Source organism: Peromyscus leucopus, chromosome 5 (genome assembly GCF_004664715.2).
Source record: "Peromyscus leucopus breed LL Stock chromosome 5, UCI_PerLeu_2.1, whole genome shotgun sequence".
NCBI classification, from domain to species: Eukaryota; Metazoa; Chordata; class Mammalia; order Rodentia; family Cricetidae; genus Peromyscus; species Peromyscus leucopus.
In genome coordinates this window covers 5,624,328-5,639,975 of record NC_051067.1, presented here as the reverse complement: position 1 = coordinate 5,639,975, position 15,648 = coordinate 5,624,328, and the positions used below count along the sequence as shown (strand labels likewise).

General features: G+C 42.7%; 1 protein-coding gene and 1 long non-coding RNA gene across 4 annotated transcripts in view; one reads left to right on the top strand and one right to left on the bottom strand.

The window, feature by feature from the left end:
• Nucleotides 1–11,020, top strand: part of LOC119087989 — a 28,176-nt gene extending 17,156 nt beyond the window's left edge. Inside the window, exons 5-6 of the long non-coding RNA XR_005091538.1 lie at nucleotides 1,617–1,727; nucleotides 10,935–11,020. This is a non-coding gene — a long non-coding RNA (uncharacterized LOC119087989). The remainder of the gene's footprint in view (nucleotides 1–1,616; nucleotides 1,728–10,934) is intronic.
• Nucleotides 1–15,648, bottom strand: part of Kif27 (kinesin family member 27) — a 105,350-nt gene that overhangs the window by 3,630 nt on the left and 86,072 nt on the right. For 2 of the 3 annotated variants that reach the window (XM_037205682.1, XM_037205681.1), the window contains exons 14-17: nucleotides 10,872–11,087; nucleotides 3,788–3,994; nucleotides 2,136–2,334; nucleotides 19–264 (exon numbers count right to left, since the gene is read on the bottom strand). In XM_037205682.1, the coding sequence (XP_037061577.1) occupies nucleotides 19–264; nucleotides 2,136–2,334; nucleotides 3,788–3,994; nucleotides 10,872–11,087 (868 nt within the window). The remainder of the gene's footprint in view (nucleotides 1–18; nucleotides 265–2,135; nucleotides 2,335–3,787; nucleotides 3,995–10,871; nucleotides 11,088–15,648) is intronic. The other variant, XM_028863210.2, reaches the window with a different exon arrangement.

Below are 15,648 nucleotides of genomic sequence, written 5' to 3'. Positions count from 1 at the left end.
CACTTGGGAAGTGCTCACTATGCGTCAGGCAGGACTCAGCAGATGTTTGGGAAGGGGAGGCAGGGTTAACATGGCAGGTGGCACTCAAAGCCTTACGCTCTGCTAATGAGAGCTGCCGCGGTGATGCTCCTCCTCGCGCAGTCTCTTTCAGTTTCTTCTTGAGATCTCTGCTGGTTTTCTTATAGAAGTAAAGATCTTTTTCCAGTTGCTGGATTTTATCTTCGTATTTTTTTAAGGTTTCTATAACGCCTTCTCCATCTTGCTCTACAAAGCAAAAATTTACATTTAACCTTGGCTTTAAACAAATGATTCAACATTATACTTTAGCATAGCTCCAGACTGACTTTAAAGGGTCAGAAGTATGTTATACATATCTGTTACCTGAGAGATTTGTTCAGCCACAATATGGATTCTTCTGGTTATACAACTTCTTTCAAAGAATCGATCCCTTCATTTCCTTCTCTACCTGCTCTCTACCTGCCACGTCCTGCTCACAACTCAGCATTTTTTGCCATTACTACTAACAAACCTTATCAAATGGGCATTCCTCTTAAAAACAACTCAAATGTGTAGAACTCTACCAATCATCTGTGTTAATATATTATTTCAAGCTTGCATTAGGGACTGTGGATATATGGCAAGTTATATGCCTGGGTTTATAGGTCCAAGAAATATACAGTAAAACACACACACACACACACACACACACACACACACACACACACACACACACACACAAGAAAAGCTGTGAATAATGAGCCTAGAAAGATTAAATAACAAGGAAAAAAACACTGCAGAATGGGGGTTAGGGAGCTTTGGTTGTTGTTCCAGGTAACTTAAGACTTCTAGTTAATATTGTGAATATGTACTATTGTTCTGTAATGATAAAATCCAGTTTTCTGACCTTCAGAAAATACACTTTCAGAATTATGCCCTCCTTCATACAGCACATATAAAAATGTAACTCTATTGGTATTCAATCTTCTTTTGCCATCCTTCTTTCTTACTTAACCCATCATCTAGCTGTAAAAATTACTTCAAACCAGTAGCATTCCGATGGTAGAATGCATGACTAACGTGCAAGGCCCCAGGGTCTGGTCTTCAGCACCAAAACCAAAAAGGCCAACCAACCAAAAGACACATAGCCTATCAGCTTTATTTCCCATACAAATACAGTTGAAATTAGAAAATTCTCAAATTGTTAGTAATTTTAATCATAGCTACTGTGTATAACCTGCATGCATAACTATAGGAACAACTGGGTCCTTATTGATTTTTTTGAGACACAGTGTCATGAGAATAAGAGGTGCTGGGAACGGAACCCAAGGCTTCCCCATGGTCTGTGGCGCTCCACCAACTGAGCCGGGACTCACTGCTCTGCAATCCTAGCCATCTCAAAACCAGGCATTCGATTCAGTTACCACTTCAGAGTCATTAGACAGAACTACAGAAGGAACAGGACATATTTGAATGCAGTGGGGTCCTGCCAAGGGAAATCCTGTTCGTTAGGCAAAGTTACATTTACATTGTAAAATTAGCTCACTGTCGTTTCCTCAAGACCCAAATTTATGTTTTCCAATTTTCTGCTTCTTTCAAATCCCTTCCACCCATTGCAGCTCTGTATTCAGGAACCTCAGGGCTAAGCAGCCTGAACGAGAGCTGAAGGAGACTCGGCTGGCAAGACTGTGTTGCCACAGCACCTGTTTGGATACCAGCCATGTACTCAGGTAACGTGAGGCCAGACTGTGTGAGAGCTCTCTTTCTACACCAGAATCTTGTGCTGCTGGTCATTAATAATATTATAGTACTATGTGTCCATCAATTTTGACCTGTGATATAACTCAACTAAAATTATAACAAGGAATATAACCAGGAATGACAACAGAACCTATCACTTATCTGTACATGAAAAAGCCAGAAATTGTCTTACATTTCCACACAAGAGGCAGACTAACAGACCACCAGGATGAGAGGAGGTTCTGATTGCCTGGGAGCAGGTACGAAGCATGGTAGTCACACACGTAAAGGTCCAGATTGTCTGTGAGGAGGAGCTATGCACACACACTGGGAGATCCCACTCTGGCCTGGCTTCCTTCCTCGGCACTCCCCACCTCAGCCGACACCCAAGGGGTTACCTCTGAAGTGATGTAACAACAGCTGCATCTTTTGTTCGTGTTCCTTTTGCTGGAGGGTCAGTCTTCGGTCACACTGCAGTCTCAGATGCTCCAGTGCCGACTCTAACTCGTGGACCATGTTATCCAGTTCCAGAACCTTCACTTTCATCTCTTTATTCTGCAACTGTTGTTTGCGCTCAGCTTCTCGCAAATTAATCACCTATCAAAGACATTTTTTGGCCTTTTAAGTGTAGCTTACATAGCCTAACAAAAGGTCAGTCCAGTTTTCTTGGATTACTCAACCTCAGTAACATCTTCAGTGCCTTTGAAAAGGTGTTGGATGCCTCGGCAAATGCTGTAAAACATAACTATAAAATAGCCTAACAACCTTTTGAATTTGTTGGAATTTTGAATTGGTAATATTTTCATTTTCAATACAATAGTGCACTAATAGTCACCACTCTAAAACTTCTTAGATAAGATCACTGAGTTCAGATTTTATGATTCTCTTTCTTGCTTGCTTTTTCTTTTGGAGACAAGGTTTTTACTGTATACCCCTGGCTGGCCTTGAACTTGCCTCTTAAGTGCTAGGAATGTACAGACATGTGCCACCATGCCTGGCTATAACTGTTTCTCTAGTCCACAAGGATACTGGGGTATGTTTCTATTCTTGCAACATCACTCTGTCTAAGTTGAAGAGCATTCTGACATCGACACAGAGGTTCCTCTTGAGGCCATGCATGTGTCTGTTGAGGTCTGCTGTGCTGTAGGAAGCAGAGCAATGGGGACGGTGTCTGTGCAGTAGAACCCGACAGGAATCTCCAATGACCTCACTAAAACGGCACCCACTTTACACAGTGGCCTTGGGCTAGGAGCCCTCAGGATGCAATCAGAGACTCTATCTCCAAGCCTGGGCCACAAGCCAACAAAACAGTCTCATCAGTAATAGCTACTGACTACTGACTGATACACAAGCCTCAGATTTTCATTTTTTTTTTTTTTTTGAGATAAGATCTCACTATGTAGCTCTGGCTCTCCTGCATGCAACTCATTATGTAGACCAGGCTGGCCTCAAACTAACAGAGATCCACCTGCCTCTGCCTCTCTAGTGCTGGGATTAAAGGTGGTATATTACTATCCTGAGCTTTTCATTCACTTTATTTCACACAAATAGACCTTGAAAAAGTCTTTGTCTAACTTTGTATCAACTGTTGGATACTCTCATTAATTCAATATATTTTTAGGGAAAAGCCATTTTTCATGATGTATATTTTAAGTGAAAAAATATTAGAGAAAATGTGAACATATTCTCAAGGACACAGAATATGTCCATCAGTGAACTGCCGATTTCTGTAAGGCGATCTCATGAAGCGATCACATTCAGACGAATAAAGCCTATCCCTGTACCGGGCACCACTTCATCTCCACCAGCTCCACATCATGATGAGAAATGCAGTGTAGTCTACTCACAGCAACGGAGGAAGGAAAACTCACAGGGCCCTAGACTTTTCATGAACAGCATTTAAATTTAGAATCAAGGAATAATAAGGAAGGCTATAAATTAAAGTTATGTCACCAAATCTTTCAATCTTTTAGTTTCTTTAAAAGTTTGATATAAATAAGGGTACCTTGACCATTTCTTGTAAGGGAAGTGTTGTTCCTTGGAAACATACCTTATTGAAATATTTGAAAAGAATAGCTCTAATCTCAGTAAGATTTAGGCATACTAGTTTCCCCACGACATTAGCTTCACTCTGAGAGAGATTCTGGAATGATGCTCTAAGTGAGTTCTGGCGACTCTGGATGCTTTCGTTCTCAAATTCAATCGCAGCTTCCAAGGCTTCTATTCCTTCTTCAAGTTGGAAAAGAAGATGTTCTTCCTAGAGACCACAGAGAGCATTCATCTTAAGAAAAGGTATAACCTGAATTCTGTCACACGCTTAGCTCAGATCTTACCATGTGACAGAGCCTCTGTCTAAAGGACTATCCCCTTAGACTCTCACTGATGTTAAGGATTCATTCGGTGTTTGCGATTTGGCTAAGATGTATGATGTATCACCTGTCACTGTACAATGCAGAATCATCAAGTCTTCACAATAAACATTACATAACAAAATGGAAGATGTAAAAGCTAAGTGAGTTCCACAATGTTCCAATGCAGCAAACATTGGTTACCTAATCCAAAGGATACACCGGAACATGGCCTCAGCTCACAGAAGTTGCAATACTGTCATCTCCTTCCAATATTCCTAAAGTGCATTTAAGTGTAGACTCTCCACTAAGGAGACCTGGTGGGTCTGCTGCACCTCCAAAGAGTGCGAGGACAAAGGGAAGGGACACTTGCACTGAGAACTGTGATCAGAAGAGTCTCTGGAGGAAATGCAGCAAAGGTGACAGAAGCAGTCAGACCCGACGAAGTGGAACATTTCATTAAGTGGAACATTTCATTCCTATGAAATGGACCAGCCACAGAGGCCTCTGCCTAAAATTCCAGTACTTGGAAGGCTAAGGCAAGAGAATCATGAGTTCAAGGGCTGCATAACAAGACCCTATTTTAACCCCCTTCAGAAAAAAAAAAAAGATTCCTATGAAGCATGGTGATATACTGTGTACTCTAGTAAAATAAAAAATAATTTACCTGAAGACCAGAGGACAGAACGAGCCACTAGATTAAACATAGAGACCAGGCAGTGCTGGCACACACCTTTAATCCCAGTACTGGGAAGCACACATGCCTTTAATCCCAGGAAGTGATGGCTGGCCGGAGAAAGGTATGTAAGGCGTGAGGAGCAGGAACTAAAGGCTTTTCGGCTGAGGAGCCCTTTCGGCTAGAAGTCTCTTCAGGCTGAGGAGCTGGTGAGGTGAGAGGTGGTGGCTGTGGCTGTTCCTTTGTCTCTGCTCTTTCAGCATTTACCCCAATATCTGGTACTGGGTTTTTTTTGTTTTTTTTTTTTAACTGAAAGACCATTTCGCAGTTCATGTACAATGAAGTGTTATTTTAAATGGTGGCACTATAATATCAGTTAATATACTGTTTGTGTCAGAAGACAAAATAGTCCTTTGAGTTGTCCAAATTCATGCTGTCTGGGAGAAAGCAGGGGAACCCAGGTCCTAGCAATGGAGACTTGGATGTATCTCTGTCCTCCTATGTATGTCTGCACTGAGGTCACCTAAAGCAAGCTTCTCCAGGAAGACTACTGACCCATACTCACATCCTTGCTGCTGAGCACAGTATTTATCACATAATTTAAACTTACTATTTGTTGAATGTGTTAATGAAAATTTAAAAAAAATTTCCATTTCCTCACCACTCCTAAGAGTTGTTAGTGACTCCCAGACCTTTTTTTTTTTTTTTTTTCCCAGCTCAATAATCAGATATGACTTCACCTAGCAGGAAGTCAAATATTTACTTTAAAAAGCCATCTTATAAAATCTTCTGGAAGAGCAATTTGGGGAAATCATTCAATTGCCATTTCTCTGTGCAGTAACTAACCATCCTTTGCTTATATGATAATTGTTCCAAAATAAACAGAATAATCATATTTTGAAAGATTAACTTTTATGATTTTACATTGTGTATATTGTGTATTGTCTGGCATGTGAGTGCAGGTGCCCTGTAGAATCTAGAAGAGGATGTTGTCTGTCTTGGAGCTGGAGTTACAGGTGGCTGTGAGCTGCTCAGTGTGGGTGCTGGGAACTGACCCAGGTCCTAGTCACCGAAGCCATGTTTTCAGGCCCAACAATCACATTTTTAAGAGGAAAAAACCACCTTAAGTACTTTTGAAAGATACGTAAGTGAATGAATAAAAGGAACCTAGAAAAAGAAGTGAGTTACCTAAAGAGAATACATCTGACTTTTCAATTGATACTCAGATTATATTTTATCAAAAATAAGAAAAGTTGCTGAGATCTATTTAGTATCATTTTAGTTTCCATAGTTTAGGATGGAAGTCAAGGAACTGCTAAGAAATATGAGGTCTTATAACTATAGAACCCTGAGGACTGTCCACTCCAAATAACTGCTGCACATGGGCCAGTGCCATGGCTCAGTGGGCAAAGCCTTTTGCTGCCAAGCCTGCCTATCTGAGTTTGTACTCTGGAATCCACACGTCAGAAATGAGGAACCAACTCCCTAGCTGTCCACTGACCTCTATACATGTGCTACAGCATACAAGCATGTGCATGCATACACATGTTAAGTGTTCATGTACACACACACACACACACACACACACACACACACACACACACCCCACAATGAAATTTTAAGAGTGAAAAGGTAGAAATATGATGAAGCACGCCATGTGGCTGTGGGTCCCTCTAACTCAAGGTAAGTGGCCATGGGGGACCGTACAGCACATTACCATTACTTTGAACTAAAGATATTGATAAAGGTCTGAGACAACCAGTCCAGGTGAGTCCTAGAGATCTACTTTTCTAATAGCTTCCTAGAGAACAAGGCCTACAGCACTGGTCTCTAAATGTTTTAGACCACACATTCCTTTCAATAAGGAAGTGAAACAAAAGACTAACAAAAGCTCCCTCACAAGTATTGTGTTTCTGTACATTTTGGATAAGTGAGTGTTTAATCGTAAGAGAAGGAACTGAAGTCGGAAAGGCAGACTAGCCATAAAGGTTATTCTGTTTCCTTCCTGTACACACTTCTCAGAGAGCAGCTCTGCAGCGCTGAGTCTGCAGCAACGTGGACAGAAGTGGGAAGCAGTGTGTCCATAAAATGAGCCTTGGCAGGACAACGAAGACGAAGCGTTTCCAATCCACCTGAGCAGGATAAAAAGCTGACAACTGAAAGTGGGGAGTAGGAGAGCAGTCAGCGGAGACTGCTAAGTGAGGAGGACAGTGAGGGTTAACAGGCACCCCAACACAGTCAGAGGGACAGATCTAGTTCTCATGTTCCACAGCAGAGCAGGTGTCCCAGTTAGACACAGGTAGTCACTTGAGAAGGGCGTCCCAACCGCGGGGCTTCCCAGACCAGACAGACCTGTGGGTAGATCTGTGTGGGACTGTCTTGACTGCTGATTGATACAGGAAGACCCAGCTGACTGTTGTTCTGGGATGTATACAAGAGGGAGCTCAGCGTGAGCCAGAAGCATGCCAACAAGCAATGTTCCTCCATGGTTTCTGTTTCAAGTTCTTGCTCACGTTCCTGCCCCGACTTCCCTCAGTGAAGGACTGTGACCCGAGAGTTGAAATAAGCCTTTCCTTCCCTGAGTTGCCTTCGGTCAGAGTATATTATCACAGCAACAGAAAGGAAACTAGGACAAAACTGGTAGCAGAGAAGTGGGCTGTTGCTATGATCAACCTGACCACACTGTTTTGAGAAGAATGTAGACCTTAAACTGTGGGCTAAAAAAGCTGTTGGCTACTCAGAGCTTAATAAAAGCATACAGTGGGCCAGGAGAACAGGGATGCTAAGAGAAATGCAGACGATGGGGCCTGGGATGTGGGTCAGAGGGAAGCCAAGACTCTAGTAAGCCTTGGGATGGGGCCATCGTAAGACACGGAGTGTCTGATCAGCTGGGGCTGAGAACCTGCTATGATCAACAAGAGGTCACACCACTGAAGGAAGTATGTTCCCCCGAAGCGGCAGGAAGTATCTGCTCAGGGTCAGTAGAAGCTGGGCTCTAAGGCAGCCAGTGCTGTGTCTCAAATTGGCAGCCAAACTTGGCAATTTACAAAAGTTCCCACAAAGTACTGGTTTGGAAAGCATGAGAGATGCAAGATTGCAGGAATCATAGAGAGTGGGTGACGTCTGGTGCCATGTGGCAGGGACAAAAAGTCCCTGAAGAAAGGCCGAGAGCCCATCAGTGAAGGTGTACCCTCAGTGGTAGTGGATGTCTGCCAAGGACAATGGCAGGTGCACAGCTGAGCAGGCACAAGCCTGCCAGGCGCACTGTCTGTGCTGTGGATGGCAGAGATGATGCAATGAGATTACTGTTCAAGCCTTTGGGAGCTGGAAATGGCAGTGAGTGAGCCCCAGGGGCAGATGTGAGCTACAGGATCTAGATTTACATTGCTAATTGTTTATATGCCCTAGTTCTCTCCTTCTGGGGTAAGACAGTGTGTAACTTTGTTCCGCAGAAGCCCATAGTTAAAAGACTTTAGACTTTGTATTTTAGTTTTAATTTATCCGTATGTATATGTCTGTGTGTGTATTCCAGGTGTGCAGGTGCTCAGAGTCCAGAAGACGACACAAGTTCCCCTGGAGCTGGAGTTACAAGTCGTTGTGAGCCACTTGAAATGGTTGCTGGGAACTGAACTCCAGTCCTTTGGAAGAGCAGCAAGTGCTCTTACCACTGAGCCATCTCTCCAGTCCTAAGAGACTTTTAACTTCTGGGGTCTTTTGGGGGTGGGGTCAGGGTTCAAGACAGGGTTTCTTTGTGTAGGCATGGCTGGCCTGGAACTCACAGAGATCTGCCTGCCTCTGCCTCCCAAGTGCTAGATTAAAGGCATGCACCACCACTGCCCGGCCTCAAATATATCATTTTTAGTTTTTGGATTTCATCAAAAAAATGGAAGTGTTCTGTTTTTAGTGAATTGTTGGTCAATTTGCTACTAAAACGATCTAAAGTCTATCACTTCTTGTAAATAACATAATTAGAAAAATAATTACTGTAAAAAGAGAAAATAACTTTAAGCAAGTTTAAAGACATCAAGATAGCAAGCTATTCCATACCTATTCGTGTCTTGGGTCACTTTAGAATCTCCTTCCGTTAATTTGCTACTGGCAGACTTATTGAGAATATTAATCTTGGCTTTAAAACATGGTAGTGAAAGCAGAGTGTACTTCAAAACTACACTAAAGAAAGCCAAAGGGAAGCTTACAAGGCCAAATGGAACACATGACTGTGTTGCACCTGGATGGTATTGTTCAGGGAGTGTTGTCAATGTTACCTGCCACAGAACTCCACACTAAACAGAAGTCATTCTCTGTGAGACCCACCTCACCACGTAGTTGGCCTAGACCTTGCCTTGAATTTGCAGCCATCTCTCCACCTCAGTCTCCCAAGTGCTAGGGTACAGGTGTATACCACCCACCATGGCTTCACTGTTTATTAATAATGGGCTTCTGCCCTCTGCTAATAGTTTCCTCACTCTTCTGTCTGCTCTACCTAGTAATGTTCTATCAAAATCCAACTTATGATTTCAGTCCACCAGGCAGCATCGACACAGCTTCCCCAGATGACTTCTCTGCACTGTTTGTGTAGATAATGTAATAAGTACAGCTTTCCTACGTTGCTCGTCATTGTCTTCTTCATGTTCTTTAGGGATTCTCTTTTCTTATATTTCTGTCTTCCCAGTTGGAATACGAACTCTCAAGAGAAACATAACTTAGCAGTTGTTTGTGTCTGCTTTCCTCTCCACGGCCTGGTAACCATCCTGGCAGACGGAATTCCTCACTACGTATACTTGCTGTGTTTTAGGGGCTTATCCCTTCCAAGTCAAGTCATAAAACAGGGCAACACGTGTGGAATGTCCCTTCAGTGGATAGTTAGACGCCTACTGTAGTCTTAATTCCTTTCATCAGTTCATCCGACAGTAGGTTCACAGTAGACTTACATGACCCCTTTCTGCTGTTTCTTCTGGAGCCCTTCTAGCACCCCCACCCCTTGCCCAATCTAAGACACAAGATTTAGCAAGGCACAAGGCTCCTGCAGTTCACCTTCTTTCAGCACTTTCCCTTGTTTAGGTAATAACAGGCCATAACAATAACTATTTGGAGAGAGATTTCAGGTCCAACAACTCCTATGAACAGGGCATTGGGATCATTTTCCATTGAAATAAAATAGCTTTTAAAAGATGAAGTCTGGGGCAACTTGAAAGCCATGAATGAGCCATTTCTTACATGTTAAAAAAAAATGAAAGCAGGCTGGGCAGTGGTGGCGCACGCCTTTAATCCTAGCAACTGGGAGGCAGAGGCAGGTGGATCTCTGTGAGTTTAAGGCCAGCCTGGTCTACAGAGCTAGTTCCAGGACAGCCAGGGCTATACAGAGAAATCCTGTCTCTAAAAACCAAAACCAAAACCAAAATCAAAACCAAGCCAAACAAAAAACAAAAATAGCTGAGTTATATGCCCTCTCCAATGAAAACTGTACCTAAAAGGTATTTTATTAGAATTTGTATTTTCATTTGAATGGTGGAGAATTCTCAGTCAAGTTTCCATGGAAAGAATTAACTCCTAATGCCACAGGCTTGTTTTCTGTAGTGAACTACCTAGCAAAACTACCACACATACACAGAATACAGATGAGCTGAGGGCCACACCTGACCCTTGAGTAACACATGGTAAAAAGGGGAGAGCTGACTCCTCCACATTGTCCTCCAACCTCACAAACACACCACAGTATGTGCACATGTACACAAGTGCATGCCCTCCAAAATGTGGAAAAGAAAAAAACCAGAAGTTATATGCTCTCCTTGAAAGACAAACGGAAGGAGACTTTCACATGATTTTCTGTGATCTGTGATGTCAAGTGAGAAACAGCTGAGCAGGCCATGCTCAAGGATGTATTGGTTCCCTAGTGCCTGGATGCCAGGAAGAGTCGATGCAGGTGCCATTCTGTGAAGGTCTCTGCCTCTCATCAAGCATGGCTTATCGTACCCAACAGATGCCAGGGGAGCCCATTACTGACACAGTCCTGAGATGGTTTATCAGGTTTATGATCACTGGGCAGAGTCCAGGGGGTCACCACATCACCCATCGTACAGCAACTCCAGTTCCAGAGAATACTGACTTACTTTGGGGGACAGCACTCTACCATTCTGAAGCTTCTCGTCCATGATGCTCCTCTGTCTCTGCAGCTGCTCCTTCTCTCTCTGGAGGGCCTGAACCTGTTCTGCGATCTTGACTTTATCCTCAGCGGTGCTGCTCTCAAGTTGCGAGCTCTTCTCTGACAACTCTTGGTCCAGCAAGTTCAGGCGAGTTGATATTTTCAGACTATCTGTGCTTAGGTCCTAAAGGACACAGCCATCAGATAGAAAGAGTTAACAAGAAATTCAGACAGCTTAGAAAACAGGAAAAACATCATTATGATACCAAATGATTTTGTTTTTATCTTTTATTTTCTTCCATAAACTTTCTAAAATCTTAAATAATGGTTCTTAAAAAATATATAGGTTTGCTGGGTGTTGGTAGCAGGTGCATCTCTGTGAGTTCAAGGCCAGGCTGGTCTAAAGAATGAGTTCCAGGACAGCCAGAACTGTTACACAGAGAAACCTTGTCCCGAAAAACCTATCTACCTATATACATTTCAAAATATGAAGTTATGGGGGCTAGAGAGGTGGCTTGGTGGTTAAGATCCCCTTGCAGAGGACCAGGGTTCAGTTTCCAGCATTCACATGACAGCTAACGTCTGTAATCCAGTTCCAGGGGATTTGGTGCCCTCTTCTGGCCTCCTTGGGAACTGCACACACATAATGCACTATACATGCAGGCAAAACACTCAGACTCATTTAAAAAAAAATCAAAGGTTTTGAGAGGCAGTATTTTTCTTTTTCTTTTATTATTTTACTCCTCAGTTCATTACATGGTAAAATCGTTACAATTTCTTAAGAGGTTAATATTTGGTGTGTTCAGCATACTTTTTATTATTTCATTATGGTCAGAAAATAAAAGAATCTGGTCAAGTTTATGGAGCTGTCCATTTATAACTTAAAACAATGTGCAAAGATATTGTATTATATACTTCCATATTGTTTCTAACATACATATAGACTATCATATCATATCATAAAGTTTATCATATCATAATAGAAAGCAGAACCTTTCCTAAAATAAGTCTCCTTAACTCCTTCTAGTTGGTTCTTCTAATGGTTTGCCCACCTGTCTAAACAACCCACTTTAGACACTGTCTGTCTACTACAGGTTGGAGAATTTAGCACTCACACCCTTCTCTGTGTCCTCCCTCCTCTATTTTCCCACTGTAAGTTAGATGAGAGCTTTGGGGTAAATCGATACTCACTTACCTCATTAGGAACCTGTGACTATTATCCATAGCTGATATATCTGTAAAACATGGTCAGACTTCCACTAGATACATCTTTTTATACCTTATAACTAACTCTTCTACAAACCTGTAAAATCTCATACTTTCATTTAATCAAAGTTGTCAGGAAATGTATTCAATAATCTGTTATTTTACATGTATTAGTTTTCCTTCTCCGGGGTGAGCCCTGGGGTCACACTGCATTTGGTGACCGCACCCTTGCCCACTGAGCCACCTCAGCAATTCTTTTCTTGCATGACCATGCTGAGTGATGTCTTCAGACGCTGCATGTTCCTTTTTCATATGTGAAGTGCAGTTGTTTGACAGGAAACACTGGACCATTATACTAAATAGGAATTTGGACTAAGAAGAGGATTTTTTTTTTTTTTAAAGATTTATTTATTATGTAGACAGGAGAGGGTGCCAGATCTCATTACAGATGGTTGTGAGCCACCATGTGGGTGCTGGGAATTGAACTCAGGACCTCTGGAAGAGCAGTCAGTGCTCTTAACCTCTGAGCCATCTCTCCAGCCCCAAGAAGAGGATTTTTAGTTGAACATTTTCCTCATGAATCTGAAGATGCTTCAAATCTTTTAAGTGGAGAAAGTGGCTCCTGAGATTGACAAGTGACTGGTTTTTCAAGTTGGAGTATCAAAGATTTGCTTTCCTCTGGTCACCTAAACCCTTCACAAGGCTTTTGTGTTGGGTCCTTGATGGGCTTTTTTCAGTCTAGAATCTTATATTATGTTGGGAAACTTTTCTTTTTAAGATTAATTTGTTTTTATTTTATATGAATGTTTTGCCTGCATGTATGTATATGTGCTGTCTTAGGGTCTCTGTTGCTGTGAAGAGACACCATGACCATGGCACCTCTTAGAAAGGAAAACATTTCATTGAGGTGGTGGTTTACGGTTTCAGAGGTTTTGACAGTTATCATCATGGAGGGGAGCATGGCAGCTGCGAGTATGGCAGCGTGCAGCCAGCCATGGTGCTGGACAATTCTACATCTTGATCCAAAGGCAACTGGAAGTGAACTGGGAAAATTAGTAGCTTGAGCAAAGCAGACCTCAAAGCCACCCCTACAGTGACACACTTCTTCTAAAAGGCCACACCTCCTAATGGCTCCACTCTCTTTGGGGGCCATTTTCTTTCACACTACCACATGCACCATGCATGTACCTGAGATCAGAACCTAAGTGTTCCTAGAAGGGAGAAAGTGAAGGCTAATGTGATGTTGGGAGCTACAGATGTCAGCTACAGATAAGGGCGTAGGATCCTCTGGAACTGGAGTCACAGATGGTTTGTGAACCACCATGCGGGGGCTGGGAATGGAACCTGAGTCCTCTGCAAGAGCAGCAGGGCTCTTACCCACTGAGCATCTCCCCATCCCAGGAGCTTTGACGTTGTGTTTTCTCTGACTCATCTTTTTGGATTTCCTGTTACTTCAGTGCTGGGTTTCCTAGATTTATCTGAGATTTCCCCCTTTATTTTCTAGTGATTTTTCTTTTAACACACTCTCAAATATTTCAACTTTTTCTGTTTGCCCTTTCAATTCCTAATAGTTCATGTCATTAATGTCCTGTACTTCCTGTCTTATGGCTACAGTATCTTTTTTAAAAACCACATTGAAGATAATGAGTCTTTCCTGAAGCTTTTCCAGCTTCTTGTTCTATTCCTAGTGTCCTCCAGTTCCTTTTTCCTTCAGTTCTATTGCTTGTTTTTAACATTGGTGGCATTTATTTTCCTATTTATTTATTTTTAGAAAGGGTCTTATTATGTAGGCTTGGCTTGCCTGGAAGTCACTATGTAGACCAGGCTGGCCTCAAACTCAGAGCTCCACCTGCCTCTGCTTCTCCAGTGCTGGGACTAGAGGCATGCACCACCATGCCAAGCAATGTGGTAGCATTTATGAGTCATGTACTAGGCTGGAGAGATGGTTCAGTGCATAAAGCACTTACTGTGCAGGCCTGATGACCTGAATGGATTTCAGAACCGTTATAAAAGTTGGATGCACTAGCTTGTCTCTGATCTCAGTGCATCCCATAGGGAGATGGGTGATGGAGATAGGAAAATTGCCAGAAGCTTGTGGGCCAGCTAGCCTCATCTACCCACCAGTGACTAAGACAGACCTTGACTCAAATAAGCTGGAAGGCAAGACCTGATACCCAACCAGGTCTTCTGACCTCCAGATGCATGCTATGGTACCACCATCCCCACCCCCCCACCCCCAAAAAAAAACCCTACTTGCATGAGTTAGGAATTTACTAGCTCCTAAGACTGCTGGGAATAGTGGCAGTAATCTCAGCACTTCTGGGACATGGGAGGGTGAGGCAAGAGAACCTCAAGTTCCATGCCAGCCTAGGCTCCATAGTAAGACCATGTCTCAGACAAACATATGAGCAAAAGCAAACACGAGCTGGTAAGATGTGATGAGAGGATCATGTGGGATCCTAAATATAAGGGTTTCTACTTTTGTAGGGACTACTTAAAAACATGTGCTGGGCTGCTGGAAGTGTAATTCCAGCTGACAGCATGTTGGTGTCTAAGCCAAAGTTACAAGAGGGATACCTCAGAATTTGCATGTGGACCTCCATGCACTCCCTATGTGGGGCATTCTGACTAATGCCTGCCACCTCATGAAGAAAAAGCATCCTGTGAGAAAAGAAGTTTGCCAACTATGTTCTGCTCCATCCTATGCCTTACTCCTGCTTTCCACCTTGACACTTTGATGCTGTAAGTGAACTGCATTTCACTAACGCTGTTCCTTTGTTTAAAGGTGTGTGCGGGGGAGGGGCTGAAGTTCTCCCTCAAGCCTTCATCTTTTGTCCTAAACTCTGGGTGTCACCTATTGTTTCCATCTCACAGACAGTTTCTGAGTAATCATGCAGCTTTTGTTAAGTCCTTTCCTGGCTTTACAATTATTCTGTTTTTTTTTTTTTTTTTTTTTTTTTTTTGAGACAGGGTTTCTCTGTGTAGATTTGGAGCCTGTCCTGGATGTCGCTCTGTAGCCCAGGCTGGCCTTGAACTCACAGCCATCCACCAGGCTCTGCCTCCCAAGTGCACCACCACCACCATGTGGCTGTTTTTGTTTTTTGGTTGTTGTTGTTGTTTTCTTTTTGACACAGGGTTTCTCTGTGTAGCCCTGGCTATCCTGGAACTAGCTCTGTAGAGCAGCTTGCCTCTTCCTCCTGAGTGCTGGGAGTAAAGGCATGCACTACCACCACCCAGCCTATAGGTAGGTATTGTGAATAAGAAAATTCATGTATAATATAACTCATCTATTTAAAGTACGGTAAAGGGTTTTAGTATATTCAGAATTATGCAATCACTGCCACAATCCATTTTAGAATCATTTCATCACCCTTCAATAAAGACTCAGTAAGTCACTCCATTTTCCCCCCAATCTCACCTCACTTCACTAGCCAAGGCGACCACCCACTATTCTACTTGCTTTGGAATCGCCTATTCAGGAAGAGTATTACACAATACATATTGTGACTAGCTTATTTCACTTAACGTGTATCTTCAAG